Source organism: Gymnoscopelus braueri (genome assembly GCF_963280865.1).
Source record: "Gymnoscopelus braueri genome assembly, chromosome: 20".
NCBI classification, from domain to species: Eukaryota; Metazoa; Chordata; class Actinopteri; order Myctophiformes; family Myctophidae; genus Gymnoscopelus; species Gymnoscopelus braueri.
In genome coordinates, this window is record NC_137622.1 from 7,351,945 (window position 1) to 7,369,691 (window position 17,747).

The following is a 17,747-nucleotide window of genomic DNA, read 5'->3' on the forward strand; positions in this document are numbered from 1 at the left end:
CGGCCATGGGTGATGCCAACCTCCTGGAACCAAACCTGGTCAAACCCATCTATTCAAAAATTGTTTTCCCCAGCCAACCCCTCACCCCGTTTTTTTTCTTCTTTTTTTTTTACAGTTTTTACTGAGGCATGACTCTTTCAAAAAAAAAAAAAAGATTATTTTTTTTTGTTTTCTCTCTCATGTAAAGTGACTTTGAGTACTTAGAAACGGGCTACATAAATCTGAGATATTATTATTATTATTATTATTATTATGACTCCTACGGACTGGGGTGGTGCCTGTCAGTGGGGGGGGGGGGTGTGGAGATACCCACATTCATCATAATCTTGATTCATATAGAGTGATGCTGTTTTACTCGCAGGGAATTGGTGGTGAAGATAAAATGTGGTCAGTTTTGTGTCACAGCTTAGCTTGAGGAAAATGTGACTTACAAAGATATTACTATGACAGGTTTACCAAAGGAATAACATAACAAAAATAGTGTTGATTCACTTAAGAAATTATGGGTCATTTTAACACTCAGAATGTTACTGAATGTGTCATTACTACACCAGTACAGTGGTCTCTGTTTAACTCCTACCATATGGGCCTATGAGTGATTTGATTTGGGGTTGATATCATGATGTTTACTCATGGATTGCCTTTTTCTTTATTAAACTAAATGAATGTAATGTATGAGCTAACTAGCACACCCCCAGGAGACAGTGGGGGCAGTGGCATGCCACTTGGACACATGCAGGCCGGGGTCACATCAGCCTCAGTCGGTGGCCTGGAGGAGTGTGTCTGTTGTAAGACCCAAAACACCCAGTGATTCCAGGAAACAACACTGATGATGTGTTTGTGCATCAGTTGATGTTTTATATAACTGTAATGTTTCATTATCTCTGTTCAGAAAGGCTTCTACTCTGAAGGGGCTTTTTATGATGGAAGAAGGTTGTCCGATATTGGTATTACACATCTGTAGGAGTAGGACTCTAATGAGCAGATAATAGAATGGAAAATTGTAAATCACTACTATAACATAGGTATACATGTTGTCAAATGCATTTCTAACCCCCTCCAGAGGTGGTTTTGGAGATCTCCCAAACCATGTTATCTTCAATGTATTTTGCACACTAAAACAGTTGGGCAACATAAAATGAGAAAAGCATATTATAAGACTATAACCATACGTCACCTTATTTTATACAGATAAACAAGCTCACAACACAGCTCAAGCTTGTAGATCTATTTTCAAAAGATTTTGACACATGTTGAAGAAAGGTGAAATGGGATATTCTACATAATGAGTAGCCTTTTGGGGTACTCTATGTATAATTTTATGCCAATACTTTTAGCCTATCTCAAGTGATCTTGATCCTATTTCTACATTGAGGTATTGCTACTTTTAGTTTAAAAAAAATGTCCCACCACTGACAACACACTTACCGAAATCAGTACTAGAGTAGTTTTACTTTTGGACAACTATAAGTTTGATTGATTGATTGAATACTTTATTAACAGTTTGCAAAAAAAAAGCACAGAAAGCACTTAAAACCCAAGAAAGCACTATGGCTTGTTTCCATTGGGGTCCTGTGCATTAAATTAATTGAAGATGGCCTATGCAATTTTGAATACAGGACTATTTCTACATAGTGGCATTGTCGATTTTATTAATTCAATTGTGGTATCACAACAGCTGGCTACACAGGGAGCGGGAGGTAGAGTCGCTCACGCGTTGCCTCGGTTACGGGTTGGCCTGTCAACTGTTTATCCAATCACAGCGCGACAGTCTTTCCAGGCTATGGGCTCTAGACTAGACACGACAAACGAGACAACTGGGGTCAATTTTGCTCTCTGTTTGCATATCCGGTTCAGAGCGGATATGGAAACAATCTGTGAACTTGTATGTATTGTCATCGTTGAAATGAGCGGATACAGTAGGCGGGCTTTAGACCAGATATGCGCACTGAGCATGAAACAGAAACCTTACGCCCGGTGACGCGAGGTGAAGACCAGCGTTGCCATGTCTGCTTATTATAAGCGAAGTTGGGCTTCGTTTTCTGTAAAGTTGCTTGTAAACATTTTGTAGCGCGGGTTGCGTTTTTTGGGCTTGTTGTTTCTAAAGTGTAGTTGCTTATTTGGGCTTGTTTCTAAAGTGTAGTTGTTTATTTGGGCTTGTTTCACAATTTTTTCTCAAATATTTTCATGTCATGGTTTGGACCATAGACTGTGGTTTGGACCCCAAAATGAATTATGTATTTGTCCGTAACCCCATAGAGTTATAATATATCGCCTAACCACCATCTGAAAATGTTTTATGCCAGGGAGCCCCATACCATATTTGTGTTGTTAGAATGTTTCAAAAATCTTCCAAATATCCCACATTTTATTTCAAGATTTTTTTGAAAATAGCAGATCTGCAAGCTCACATAGCTTGTAGATCGGCTATTTTCAATGTATACAGTGTATACTTACTATATAGGTTTAAAGTGTTCATAATTATTATGGCCTAGTGCGCTTGCCCTTGTTTCTTTCGGGCTTGTTTTCATATACCTTGTTTGCCTATTTTTCTCACAAAATCTGGCAACACTGCAGCAGACACGCACGGTGGTGACTGACGGCGACCGGCTTCAGCAGCAGCAGCACCTTCTCCATGGAGAGTTCATTCACATCCATGACTTTAAACCACGACCTGTAGTCATCCTGTCATTAAATATCTCGGTTTTAATCACCACTAACTCATCATTAGTTATACTGTGTCCCATTAAAGCAGCAGTCTGTAAGGATGTCGGTGGTCGGCTTCGACGTGGGCTTTATGAGCTGCTATGTAGCGGTGGCTCGAGCCGGAGGCATCGAGACCGTCGCCAATGAATGCACCGACCGAAGCACACCGTGAGTCACTTTAATTAACCTCTCATGAACTAAAAAGGGAATTAATTAATATTCATTTCATAAATGTCAAATTAATGTCATTATGGCCTAAGGCTAACGCTTGTCAGTTGGCCGGCTAGCTAGCGTACTAGCTACCTAGCTTGCTATCGCACGAATTTCAACCAGAGTTGCCAGATATTGCCATATTTTAAGCAATTAGGTCTGTGAAAAGAAGCGGCTATTGTAGGCCGTGGACAAATACATTCATTTGGGGGTCCTTGACAAGAACATGTTTGTAAACCACTGTTTTAAACATTATTTAGGATGCAAACCCAAACTAAGAAACAAACTTAAAAAAAACGCAACCAGCAACTTGCCATTATTTTTTACAAGCAACTTAACAGAAAAAGAATCCCAACGTCGCTTATAATAAGCGGACATGGCAACACTGATTTCAACACAGGAAATAGGCTAGCACGTGAATGCTAATGCTAATTGCTAACAGAAAGAAACTAGCCCCAAGCCCGTTTGTGATTTAAAAAAATAAAATCAACAACATACTAATGATAATCGACACGGTTCACGTCATCATAGATGTCCCATTTCCTCTCACAAGCCACGTAATTGTTGTGGCACAATTTGCACAAAATAATCCATGATAAGGATGAGCTCTTTAAACACCTTGTTTTAACCATAGAACCATAGAGATGTTAATGATGGGGCTTCATGATGGGAGGAGGCCACACACACACACCCCAGTGATCCCCCCCCCCCCAGTTAGATTTTTTTTATCTCTGGGACCACCATCTACACAGCCAAATCCTCAGTGTTAATTTAGCTCTGAGAGTGTACATGCATACTGTACATGAGAACCGGTGCATTACTACACATTACACACCAGTGACACTGTATTTTTATTAATTTTTTAATTCTTTTTGACTTCCATTTGATATGATTAGACAATGGACCCCCATTTAATAGTGCTTTGTCTCTGGGACCTCTATCTACACTGTACAATCGTCAGTCAGTTTAACTCTGAGAGTGTTAATGTAACTGAGAGTGCACAGATCTCGGAACGAAATAGACCCATTTTGTGCACTCTTAGAGTTACAGATTGTCCATTTGGAAGAACCCTGGTGGTCCCTGGACCACGTTGAGAACCAGTGCACTGGATTACGCTACGTCATGACTTTCAAATACATTTGCTTAATTTACACCTAATTCTTTTGACCTGCAGAGCTTGACTTGGTCTGTTTTGTTGTTACAGGTCATGCGTTTCTTTTGGACCTCGGAATCGATCGATTGGCGCTGCTGCCAAAAGTCAGGTATGTTTTTATGGGAAGTGGTGTTGTTTTTATTTTTTTGCTTGAATTGACATTTTGATGGGATTGGGAAGTGTAATTTATTCAGATGCATCACATAAACCTATCAGGTGTACACAAAAGACACAGAGAAATGAGGCACTGCCAATGAGAAGTTCCTTCCACAAAATGTTAGATATTCAACAACATGTTAGATATCAGGCACAAGTGAAATTCTTTCGTACTTGTTCCTGAAAATTGTATCAGCAATAAGTAAGTAACTAACAAAGAGATAATTTAAGACTAACCACAGTAAGTAGAAGATGGAGAATAAAGATAATGTGTATAATAATTATCTATTTGACGTATTGTCATAAGACACACATGGAGACTGACTTTGTATTGTTTTCCTGTCTGTGTGAAACAGGTTGTTACAAACTGCAAGAACACAATCCAAGGGTTCAAGAATTTTCATGGCAGAGCGTTTTCAGATCCGTTTGTCCAGCGTGTGAAATCGAGCCTGGTTTACGACCTTGCACAAATGCCTACAGGCACCACTGGCATCAAGGTAAGACATTAACATGACAATTTCATGTGCATCCAATAGTATATACGTTTATTTTGACGGTGTGACACTTACTTATAAGTATCGCACAGTGGGATATAATTCAAATATCAATGTCCAGCTGAGCTCCATCTTTATTAGAGGTATACAGAGGTCTAAACTAGGCCCCTCCTTTTTCCCTCTACACTAAATATCTTTGTAGAAAACAGCCGATATACAAGCTTGGTGTTTGCGACGCATTGTGCACGTGTAGACCACCTATTTTAACCGAACATTCACCCCAGATTAGGGATGCTTAAGGCTGCGACTATCTGCTTCAATCTGGTCCTATCCTGTGCAGCAAGTTGTGCCTCGCCCCAAGTTGGGGTTGCTGTTTTCAGTTCTGATGTCATAGTTCTCTGTCAGGTTGTTTTTGGCATCCCTTGTTTCCGCCTAGGAAACAAGGTAGGCCTTGTTTCCTCGTTTCCTCTTTGGAGGAAACAAGGGAAGACGATGTAATGAAGTTTGATGTGTCGCTGACATGGTAGGGATGGGTATCAGGAACCGGTTCCGAAGTTATTGGGAACCGGAAATCAATAGGTTTTTTGTTTCTTTTCGATTCTCTCAGTCTAGTGGGTTCATCAAGTGCTGTTATGTTTCAAGAGACAAGAGTCATGTTGTCAATCAAAATAAATCATTGGTGTACAAATGGTTCTTCATTGTCTAATACGTTCTTGAATCCAGTTGAGCACACCGTCAATATCAAAGCAAGTCAACCTCAACGTTGCACATCAGAAAGTATACTCCGTAGTATGACGTTGTCGCATCCAAAAAGAACAGATCTACAAGGTAACACGCAATGTAACACATTGTTAGTTTATAGATCTGATTTAGCGTCACCTACTACCAAATGAGTTCATCAAATGTGCAACCTCATTTTATTCTTAAAAGCAACAGTAGTACTCTTGTAGCTCAATGGACAGAGTACAGACAAACAACACCAGTGTGTGAACATACAAACCAGTTTCTTCAATATTTAGCACATTTTCCTATGAGTTGTTTAATGATTGGTCAAAATACATTGCCAACTTCATTCATTGAAGTTAATACATAAATAGCATTACAGTTCTGTTAAGAATTTATTGTCTCATCTTTCCACCAAATAATCAGTAGTGTGATTGATTGATAAGGATGCTATTAAGCAGGATTAAACCAGGGTATTTGATATCAATAAAAATGAACAATCTCCTTCCCTAATAACAGGTGATGTACATGGAGGAAGAGAAGGTTTTCAGCATCGAGCAGGTCACCGCCATGTTGCTTACCAAGCTGAAAGAGACGGCAGAGAGCGCCTTGAAGAAACCTGTGATGGACTGTGTAGTGTCGGTGAGTACCAGCCAGGACGCACAATAATCAATCATCTTTAATGTTATTTGTTGGCTGTGTCTGTTTTACTAAGACAGGACAGTGAAAATCAACAGGAAAATCAACAGGAAAGTGACCTTAGTGCAGTTGTTTGGTGTGTGCATGAACCACTTAAGCCCTATATAGAACTTTCTCGTATGAGGACTGGCTAAAGACAACGCAATGCGTTGAGCTTCTAGATCGTCTCTTTTTCACCATCTTCACCCATAATGACATGCCTAAAATAGGGATGCTAGTTTGAAAGTGGTTAACAGGTTCAGACTCCAGGGTCGCCCTACAATAGTAGTTTGTGTCCAATATATCAAGTAGAACATTTTCATAATGTGTAGAGATTTCGTACAGTATATTATCATTATGTGGTGGAACCTATGTCATTGTGTATTCCAATGTAGGTTGATTGCATGTGTTTTTATCTCAGGTTCCGTGCTACTTCACTGATGCTGAGAGGAGGTCAGTGGTGGATGCAGCTCAGATCGCTGGACTCAACTGTCTGAGGCTCATGAATGAAACTACTGCAGGTATATAGTTATCTGAACAGATTAATTTGTTTACCTAGCAGTCAAACACAAAGTTAAATTGCACAATGTGGAACAAAGACAGGCGTTGACATTTGGTGAATTATTTTAAATTAATAATAAACAATAATTGTTTACAGTTTCTGTCAATGTATTAATTTTTAACCCTTCAATGTTCCTCACAGTGGCGTTGGCATATGGGATCTATAAACAGGATCTTCCTGCTCCTGAAGAGAAACCCAGGACAGTGGTGTTTGTGGATATCGGCCATTCTGGGTACCAAACCTCCATATGTGCCTTCAATAAAGGCAAACTCAAGGTTAGTGAACATTATGGAGCTTTAATTTAAAACTTAACGGAGCACAGCATCCCTGGCATACTCACCCAAGTCACCCATAGTCAAAATATACAAAGAGGCCACATTGACCACTGGGATCATAGGTCAATGACGCCGGTACAGGCAACTTGCCATAACTCTACTGCAGGACATTTGCCCGAGTCGTATATAAGCATGATAACATAACTACATGTCTGACATTTGTAACAACCCACAACACCTGAAAATTGGTGGAGAATTCAGCAAGTTATGATTTTAATTGTGGAGAGACGTCCTGCTTCAATAGACATACTGTACATGCATGCATTAGGAGGCATGGCTTTCCCCTGCCAATATGGCAGCCTTGTTTATGCACCGCTCCAATGAATAGCAGTGTCCCAATGTGGTATTTATGTGTGTATACATCTATGGACTCAACCTCTCTGTTCTCGCAGATGCTGGCTACGGCCTGTGACCCAGAACTGGGAGGGAGGGACTTTGACGAGATGCTGGTGAGACATTTCTGTGAGGAGTTCTCCAAGAAGTACAAGCTGGACGTGAGGTCCAAGCCCAGGGCTCTGGTCCGTCTCTACCAGGAGTGTGAGAAGCTCAAGAAGTTGATGAGCGCCAACTCGTCTGACCTGCCCCTCAACATCGAGTGTTTCATGAACGACATCGACGTCACTGGAAAACTCAACAGGTGAGTCCCAGGCGAGAGATTATTTTGTATTTTCTTACCAATAAGCCTGACACATCATACAACAAAATAACTGATATATAAGCTTACAACAAGCTTATATATCGGCTATTTTTGCTGTGCAACACCGGCGTACGACATGTGTAAATTAAAGCCGAGGATATTTTTGAGAATCTTCAACCTATAATGATATACCCAAAATTGGGATGTCAGTGTTATATTGGTTACATATTTTTGACTTGGGTGTGTTAAATCTATGGTATGTTATTTTGTTATAGGGGTCAGTTTGAAGAGATGTGTGCTGACGTTTTGGCCAGAGTTGAAGCCCCCCTGCAGAACCTGTTGGATAGCACCAGTAAGTATTTACTACACCTAAGCATTCATGTATCCTAAAATAAGACCCTCATCCATGCATTGGTTGGCACATATGAAGCTTTAAATACCGTATATTATGTTTCTAGGTTTTTTAATCTGTCAGTAATGTCAAACTAAAGACACCAGAGTTGGTTCATATTATCTGCTGTACAGTTTTATGCATCCGTTTGGAGCACATCCTCAGGAAAACATCAATGGTTAATTCTGATTAAAATAAATGTAATTAACAGATGTACCATGATTCGTGTAATAAATTTAATTAACAGATGTACCATGATCCGTGTTAGAAAAGCTGAATCTTTCATTTCAGCTGTGACGTTTGAAAACATGGTCATAGTAGTATAATATATTTGTGATCAGTCTGATATCAGAAATGTATCGGTTCCACATAAATCCCATATCGGTCGGCCTATTTAAAACCCTACATTTGTTAATGGGAGTCTCCCAGAGCGCTAAACTAGGTTGGCTAGTATCTTTCACCACACTGAATCCTTTTGCCGAAAATAGCCGATCCGCAATCTCACAACACGTCACAATGCGCGAGCCAAATGTTTGCTCCAGAACAGCGATTCAAGTGGTTAATATATTTGTGTTGGCAGTCCTAATGTTGTCTTATCGTCCAATCAGAGATGAAGAAGGAGGACATCTATGCAGTGGAGATAGTGGGCGGAGCCTCCAGGATTCCTTCCCTCAAGGAGCGAATCAGCAGGTTCTTTGGGAAGGAGCTGAGCACCACCCTGAACGCAGATGAGGCTGTAGCCAGAGGATGTGCCCTGCAGGTTATTATTATTTCATATTATTATTTCATATATAGCGCCTTTCAAGAACCCCAAGGACGCTTGGCACCAAAACAAAGAAAGGAATAAACAGATGCCACACTGAAGGTCTGTTGCCAAAAAAATTGCATACATACACACGGAGATAGACAGGAACGCCCACAAACGTCACATCCAGTTTTAGCGTGGGGGAAAATATTGAGTTTGCCTCATATAAACCAACAAGCTACAATGCTAAAGACCCGCTTTGTTACATTCTTACCAGTAGAGATGCACGATATAATCGGAATCGGACGATATCGGCCCTAAAATGCCATATCGGTATCGAACCGATCTCAAAATAAACCCGATTAAATTCACCAATATTGTATATATTGTATAATAAAATGACAGAGAGCAGTCTGTCTGCCTGTCTCTTTAAGAAAGTCAGCTGTAGCTCCTCCCCCCTTCACACACTCTACATGCCGTGTCTCTCTGACACAGTGCACTGCGCAACAGGCTGCTAGGCTAAGCTGCTGCGTGAACAGAGACATGTAGTCAAACTAACAGCAAACAAACTCTTCACGTCCATAGTTCATATCCAGAACAGTCAGAGGGTTTCTTGTACATCTTAAATTAGGTTAGAGTAGTGATACTGCGTGCGGAGGATATATTTTCAACACGAATGTGTACATTGCCTCGTTATTTAACATCGACGTAACAAACACTCGTTACTCGAGTCGAGTGCAACCAGCGGACGCTTTAGAACAAACAAGCTGCTTGTGTATTTACCCACAGAGAATGAGCACAAATTAGCTCTCAGCTGGTAATGTTTCTGTCTTTGACATCCTGTTGTCCTACAATCTGTAGTGTAGTGTACGAAGCAAGCTGCGCCTCACCTAAACTCGCTGCTGTATGATATACACACACACACACACACACACACACACACACACACACACACACACACACACACAGTGGTGGCTCCAGGGAGTTGTGATTGGGAGAGCTAAGGGGGGCTTTATTGTTTAGAGCAGAGGCTAATTAATTTAGGCAACAGACAATATGAATAACACTAATAACAAACTAGATTCAATGATCTTAGTTCCATAGGCCACATAACATATGGTTTTGTGTTATACAAAGATTCAAATAATTCTGTGATGGCTTATAGCATACAAAAATGATGTCATAGTTAAGTTTGTTACTTAGAAGAATATATATAATTAATGTATTTATTCCATAAATATTTTTCATCACAGTAGGGTTAGTGGAGAGGGGGGGTTTACCATCAACTTTCACCAGTAAAACAAATTAAAATAAAAATGTTCAGCAATGAGCTCAATATAAATATAATATATCGGTATCGGCCGATATGACCAAGCAAATAATCGGGTATCGGATATCGGTCATAATTTCAATATCGTGCATCTCTACTTACCAGGCAACTCAATTAGATAGCTGTAGATATCTTGGTACAAGATACTCCGCCCCCAGCTATGACGCGCTGATGACACTACGCCGTGTCCATGTCTGCTGGTGTGGGGGGGGGGGGGACAGAATAACCGTGTCAGAGGACCGTAGGTTCTGTGAGGGAGCATAATGATTTAAGGGATTAGACAGGTACTCGTGGACAAAGACATGTGTTGGTGAGGAGGAGGAGTTGGTATGTGATGTGGAATTTAACCGGTTATGTGCTGCTAGAGCTTGGTGTGGGTGAGAACCAAGTCACATAATTTATTTCATATATGTGACTGTACTGCTATATCATTTATTTTTATGTTTTTATGTGTGCTGTGATATATGTTAAGAAAAAACTGCTTGTCTCTGCAGTGTGCGATACTGTCTCCTGCCTTCAAAGTTCGTGAGTTCTCCATCACAGACGTAGTTCCGTACAACATCTCTTTGAAGTGGAACTCTGCTGCAGAGGAGGGTTGCAGGTAAAACGCCACTTCTACTTGTTTTATAGACCTGTTAAACATAATACGTTGTTATATCTTTCAATCCGGGACAGCCTCTCTGTCACATTAGTTGTTGCTATATATGTTTTTCAGAAAACTTAATTTAGTATTTAGGAGGCGTTTTTGGTTTAATTGACTCGTATATTTTTGCTTATGTTGTTTTTCCACTGCAGTGATTGTGAGGTGTTCCCAAAGAACCACGCGGCGCCTTTCTCCAAAGTTCTGACGTTCTATCGGAGAGAACCCTTCTCTTTGGAGGCGTATTACAGCTGCCCTGCAGAGCTGCCTTATCCAGATCCCACTATTGGTATTATGCATGTTAACAACTTAATAATAATCATATTCGTTATTATTATAATGTTTTATTATTAGCTGCCTTATTCAGATCCCACTATTGGTAATATGCATGTTAAAGGTAGCTCTCCACCAAACGGACTACTACAGATTACTACAGACTGGCATTCGATTTGAAGTCAGGAGATCAGTCGGTTGGAAAATGTGAAAAAAAGTTGCTGAATGCACCTGCGAGCTGACACCGACAGACAGCTACTATAGTGCTAAAAATTCACCTGTTCAACAGCAGATTTTCGGCAACAGATGCTTTCCAACACGTAGCGCCGTCAATGCAGTGTAGAGCTACCTTAACAACTTTAGCCCTGATGTCTTTGAAAATCACACAAAACACATTTGGCCTAAAATGACATGGCAAATGTTTTTCGAAAATAGCCAATCTATGTTTCTAATTTCGTGACACGTTGTGACCTTGTAGATCGGCTTCTTTAAAAAAAAAATACTATTTGTGATGTTACACTGTGAGCTTGTATTGGCCTTTTTTCATGTTTGAAAGACATTGCCTATGCTATGACGTGCCCAAAATAGGGGCGCTGGGTTGTGCCTCCGTCTTGTTAACGGTGTCATTTGTCATGATCTAATATGCACGTTGCACCTACCATCTTGCACGATGCACCTACCATCTTGCAAGTCAAAACATGCTTCAAGAACCTTGTAAAGGGGCATTCTTTTAATCTATTCTAAGTTCCAACCCTTGGTGTGATCATGGAAATAACGTTCAGTGTCTCTTGTTATTGCCATAATTGAGGAACTGTCATGTGGTGGACTAACGCCATTAAAAAAAGAAATCTGCGCCAGACCAGATCAAGTAAGGTCAAGTAAGAACCTCTGTTACAACTTTTTCAAATCGGCCTCATGGTGATGCTATAACAGGCTGCTTCACATTTTGGTCTATAACTCTTGAACCGTAGGTCTTAAAGGAAAAATAAAATCCTTGGATCATGATGCAACTCACCATATAGCCCACGCCTGTTTCAGCCTGGCAAGATTTTCCACCATTGATACTACTCCAGAGTTTGTCCAAAACTCACCCAAATTGGTACACATTATCTCTGTACTCAAATGATCACGATAAAGATCTGTCAGATTTTTCAATGATTGACTTTGGCCCTGGGTAGCCAACCAAACATGGTGTGGAGATCTGCGCTCAGAGGAGCACACTTTTCTAGTTTGTCTAGTTTTACTTTTCTAGTTTTGTCTGCTTTCAACAGGCCTGTGTTTTAATTGGGGTTTATAAATGTCCTTCCAGGTCAGTTCCTGATCCAGAAGGTGGTTCCACAGGCGTCCGGGGAAAGCTCCAAGGTGAAGGTGAAGGTCCGGGTGAACGTCCACGGCATCTTCAGCGTGGCCAGCGCCTCACTGGTGGAGATACAGAAATCGGACGAGACGGAGGAACCCATGGAAACGGAACAGGTCAACGACAAGGAAGCCGAGGTAAAGAAGAAACCATGTGATGATGTGTCCTGTCTACATTTTCCGACTTGTTTGATCATAAAACCGCTTGGTTTGTTCTCCGTAGAGCAAAATGCAAATGGAGCAGGAAGAGCAGAAGCCTCAGGGGGAAACGCAGAAAGACACGGAGAGTGGAGAGTGGAAAGACAAGGAGAAAAACACAGCAGAACCTGAAGACGTGGACATGGTTGGTTCCCCACTCCACCACTCTTAACCACATGAACCCTAGCGTTGCTTCATAAGCATATATTATGCTTTGATAAAGTGATTATAAATTTGATTTGGAACTAGATATATTTTTTGTTGACTTGTATGAATGAGGCATCAACTGTACGTTATAATGCAAAATATTCACCATTCATAATTGTATTGTTTATTAGGGCTGTGAATCGTCGATCTCACGATTCGATTCCGATTCTTGGGGTCCCGATTCGATTAAAACAATGTAGAATCGTATCCTCATAAGACACTAACTAGATATACTAACTGTTCTGATGTATTTGAACAACTTATACATTGTAATTTTGTCATGTGAAATAATAATTTAAAGAATTACTTTAAATGGCTAGTATTGATGTGCTTTAAATTGACATCACACCTTGATGTGGTGAAATGATGTGATAATGTATGATGATAGTCTTAAGTGAATACATGTTCTACTTGTTTGCCGTTATGTAAAGTGAGACATTTTGTTAGACATTAAACCCAAGTTTTTGTTGCTTCTTTGGTTCCATCAGACCTCGGCGGAGGAGGGTAAAACAGAGAAGAAATCTGACTTACCACCTCAAGCCAAGAAAGCCAAAGTCAAGACAAAAGTCCTAGAGCTTCCCATTGAGAACAGTCCACAGTGGCAGCTGGCCAATGACATGCTCAATCTGTTTATAGAGAACGAGGTAACACACACACTTCCATCCATCTGTCTATTGTGGTCTGTTTTCACTTGTATTAGTTATTTCATAACATGTTTTGCACAAAGCAAACTGCAAGCTCACAATGCATTGCATCGCTACACATTGTGAGTTTGTAGATCTCATTATCTTTTTTAAATATTGATTGAAAGTGGTTAAAATATATTTTTGTCTTTTATTTAAACTATGTGGATGTGGTGTACCGTGTTGTATGCATTTACTCAGAGTGTAGTCTCTCTCTGTGGTACACAGGGTAAGATGATCATGCAGGATAAGCTGGAGAAGGAGAGGAACGATGCCAAGAACTATGTGGAGGAGTACGTCTATGACATGAGGGACAAGCTGCACGGGAGGCTGGAGAAGTTTGTCAGTGAATCGGTGAGTCATCGGCGGAGAGCTGTGTTCTTCAACACAAACAGGGAGAATTGTTCTCACTATAGTCACCCATAGCACTTTTATGTGACACATCTAGCGCTTTGCTGAAAGAACAGATATTGTGACCTTCCTGGCTAAATAAAGGTAAAATAAAAGTAATGGTGCATAATAATCATGGATAAAGTTCTCAGTCCCCATGACTGACTTTAAGTCTAGAGTCCAAAATATCTTTGTCTTGGTTAACTATTGGCTTTCTCTAAAGGAGGGTTTATACTTGGTTTAAATAGCAGGTCCACAAGTTCACAGCTTTCTTTATCCATGTGTGTTTGATGCCTGTGTTCATGTGGTCACAGGATCGAGATATATTGTCTTTAAAACTGGAAGACACTGAGAACTGGCTGTATGAAGACGGAGAGGACCAGCCCAAGCAGGTCTACATCGACAAGCTGCTAGAATTAAAGGTAAGTCTTCAATTTGAGCATTTATCAGATGCTCTTATCCAGATCGACTTACAAGTACACGGTCAGAGTATACGTGACAAACCTTAGACTACAAACAACAGGGTAATGGTCACATAGAGTGCAAAGAAAACAATGTGCTCAAAAGAAACTAGGATACCAGGTAATCATAAAACCTAGCATCTGTATGAACAACATACTATCTAAGTAACATAACATTTGTTGACAAGCAATCAGTATATGTCGATCTAAATAACATGCATAGCATTTGTGAACAAGCAACCAACATGTATCTGTGTAGTGTGCAGTATATATCTATCATTAACACTGGTTTTCTCTGGAGGTTGATGGATGGTGAAGTTTTGATGGTCTGTAATGGCGGTTGTTCTCTTAGAAACTGGGCCAGCCCATCCAGGAGAGGTTCATGGAAGCGGAGGAGAGGCCCAAAGCCTTCGAGGACCTGGGGAAACAGATCCAGCAGTACATGAAAATAGTGGAAGCGTACAAAACCAAGGTGCGAACCAAAAGCTTCTGGAAAACAGGAGCTGCCGTATTGGAGTGTCTGGCAACAACACAGTCATTGCCTTGATATAAACAAAGTTCCTGTGATTTCATATTAAACCAGTTTCATATTCGCTTAATTTAAATAATTTAATTGCAGACCTCAGTACAGTATTTGACGTTTTAATTCCAAAGCTCAGTATAGTATTTCATATTTTAATTCAATTCCAGAGCTCAGTACAGTATTTGATGTTTCTCTTTGTGTGGCAGGAGGAGCAGTATGACCATCTGGACGAAGCGGATGTCAACAAAGTGGACAAACTGTCCAGTGAAGCCATGATGTGGATGAACAGTGCCATGAACCAACAGAGTAAACACAGTCTGTCATTAGAACCTCCTGTCAAAGTTAAAGAAATCCAGGCGAAAACAAGGGTGAGTGGACGTCAAAGCATTTTGAAAACTTGGAAATTATGTGGATCCATATAGAAACAGCATGGCTCCAATATGGATCTTGGATTTGATATGACAAGCCTGTGACGGCAGTCTGTCAATCAATGACATCTCTATGACGTACATACATACTCCAAATTCGGCAAACAGGGATGCCAGGACAAAAACTAAATGTTTACTCTTTATTCAGTATTATACTTGTATGTTAGTCGTAACAATCAAGATCTTGAATGTCTCTTAATAAAGCAAAAACAAAAAAAGCAATGCGTTCTGCTGGCCTTCACATATGTTTGTGTTTATTCCATTCTGGTCTCCCAGGAGCTGTTCTCTGCTTGTAACTCCATCGTGACCAAGCCCAAACCTAAGGTGGAGCTTCCCAAGGAAGAAGACAAGCCTGCGGAGCAGAACGGACCCGTCGGCGGCGCCGGACAGGAGAACGCCACAGACCAGGGAGCAGCTGCGCCGGCAGAAAACACAGGAGACGCGGCCTCACAATCCACAGAAAGCAAACCTGACATGGACCTTGACTGAGCAGGCCATTCAACAACAAAAATAACGACCTCTTCCAGCCCTGGCTTAGCTGGGCCCGTGCCTCACTCTGAAGCAACGTGTACGTTTTTCTTCGGTCATCGTCTACAAGCTTTTCCTGCACCAGAAGATGACATCACTGATGGAAACAAATCAAAGCTGTTCATTGGAAATTGTCTCTGCATAACTGTAGTCTCAGGTTTTCCAGAAGTGGCATACCCATTTCCTGTTCAGGTTCATCTTTCCATAGTTTTGTTTGATTGGCTCAGCAGAAGAATTGAACTGGAAACACATGAAGATGTCATGTATTTTCCCGCTTCAAATCTCCCTGCCAGCCAATCAAACAAAGCTATTCCACTGAACTGGAACAGGAAACGGGTATGCCACCTTCTGGAAACCCGGGACTACAGTTATGTAGAGAGCCTGTTGTATTGGCATATTAGACGGCCAACAAATAATACTGTTGCATCTATCGAACTGTTCAAAAGAGTTCTTCTGTTGAGTCAAATAATAATAAAAGTAATTATGATAGAGCAAAAGGGAGTTAATTGTTTCTGATTGAGTTATGGACCAGATGGATCAGAGCTGCGGAAGAGTGTCAGTAACTTGCAGTACTTAAACAGTCAAACACAGGCGTACGTTCTCAGCACTTAGCCTGAATTATACTTTGCTGTACGATGGTGTCGAGCGGCATGAGCTTGTACATCGGCTATTTTCGCTGTGCGACACTGTGGTATGGCGGAGCATTAGTAAGGCATTTGACCCCGATTCTTGGTGTGTCTGCTACCGCAGCATGTACTTTATCCATTTCTGCTGAAATAACATTGAAAAGCCAATCGCAATAAGCCTGTTGACTGACAAATGAGCGCTGTACACATGATGGTATTTATTTCTGTTGTGTGCCCTATTATATCTGTTCTGGTCTGTGTCACATTATGGTTTTAATAAAGTTATTGAAAATCACTTCAATATTGTTTTTGTATTCATCTGGCCCTCCATTCACTGATCAGCTCTAAACTAACCCTATTAATGATATGCCTTTTAAATAGTTTCCCCACTATAAAAGGTAACTGTACTTGATATAATAAAGGCACAGTATGTGATAATTTGTTAAATGTTGACTGCTTTATGTTGAAGAAATTATAATCTTATAATAATTTGATCATAAAACACAATTACTGAATGTCTCAGTCTCCAGGTTTTCTTCAGAATATGTATGACACTGATATGCTATGGCACATTAGGAGTCCACTAGGACAGCGGTTCTCTACTATTTTATTTTCAAGGACCCCCATAACTATGAGTGTGTACAAATGGAACCAAATGGACCCGTAGGGTCTGTAACTTACAGTTACAGACCTGTAAGGGTCCATTGGAACACCTTCAAGCAACCCTGAAGGTACCTCAACCCACTTTGAGGACCACAGCACTAGTAGTATATATCTAGGGCTAGCTCTGTTTCTGGCTCATATTTGTATTTCCATGGCAAAAATTGGATTTTGACCACTACAAGCCGGCATGGCGATGAACCTTGACGCAACTCCTTGCAACAAAACTGTTTTAGAGACCGTTGCAGCAGTCTGGACTAACCAGTTGCAGAACGGTGCCATTTGTGTATAATGGTTGCAAGGAGTTGCATTGGTGTGTACTGGATTATAAATACTAAGTTATAAGCCTCTTCATAACATATTCTTGCCCCGGGCGCCCCCTCGTGGTAAAATCCCGGCAGTGAAAGTGTTGGGGGGGGGGGGGGGGGGAAGAGATTAGCTGCATATTTTATGAACGTTGCCTTTTTTTGTACAATACATTTTAAATCTATTTTCAATTGTTTCGTTTGGTTGTGTGTTTGAGGTCATGGAATCAGATTAATTCTCCGTGATTTTTCCCTTGAAGGTTAGTCTCGCGAGCCAGACGGTTGCCTCGCATCATAGGATCCATTCACTTTGCAGTTTACATATCCGGTCCAGAGTGGGAAACGGAAA

The 17,747-nt window shown here is 40.7% G+C and overlaps 1 protein-coding gene across 1 annotated transcript; it reads left to right on the top strand.

The window, feature by feature from the left end:
• The first annotated feature begins 2,570 nt into the window (after positions 1-2,570).
• hspa4b (heat shock protein 4b) lies at positions 2,571-16,728 on the top strand. Its single transcript, XM_080415238.1, has 19 exons — positions 2,571-2,874; positions 4,121-4,178; positions 4,582-4,722; positions 5,962-6,084; positions 6,542-6,641; positions 6,824-6,957; positions 7,410-7,654; positions 7,930-8,006; positions 8,654-8,805; positions 10,615-10,721; positions 10,916-11,049; positions 12,343-12,527; positions 12,613-12,732; positions 13,283-13,438; positions 13,706-13,831; positions 14,182-14,289; positions 14,681-14,800; positions 15,058-15,219; positions 15,556-16,728. Exons 1-19 carry the CDS (start codon positions 2,768-2,770, stop codon positions 15,766-15,768), a joined length of 2,568 nt encoding a protein of 855 aa, XP_080271364.1. The 5' UTR covers positions 2,571-2,767; the 3' UTR covers positions 15,769-16,728.
• The last annotated feature ends 1,019 nt before the right edge of the window (positions 16,729-17,747 follow it).

Coding starts and splice junctions, on each gene's coding strand:
- hspa4b (XM_080415238.1), top strand. CDS start 2,768: ATGTCGGTGGTCGGCTTCGACGTGGGCTTTATGAGCTGCTATGTAGCG. Junction 4,179..4,581: donor GCGCTGCTGCCAAAAGTCAG/GTATGTTTTTAT, acceptor TGTGTGAAACAG/GTTGTTACAAACTGCAAGAA. Junction 14,801..15,057: donor TGGAAGCGTACAAAACCAAG/GTGCGAACCAAA, acceptor TTTGTGTGGCAG/GAGGAGCAGTATGACCATCT.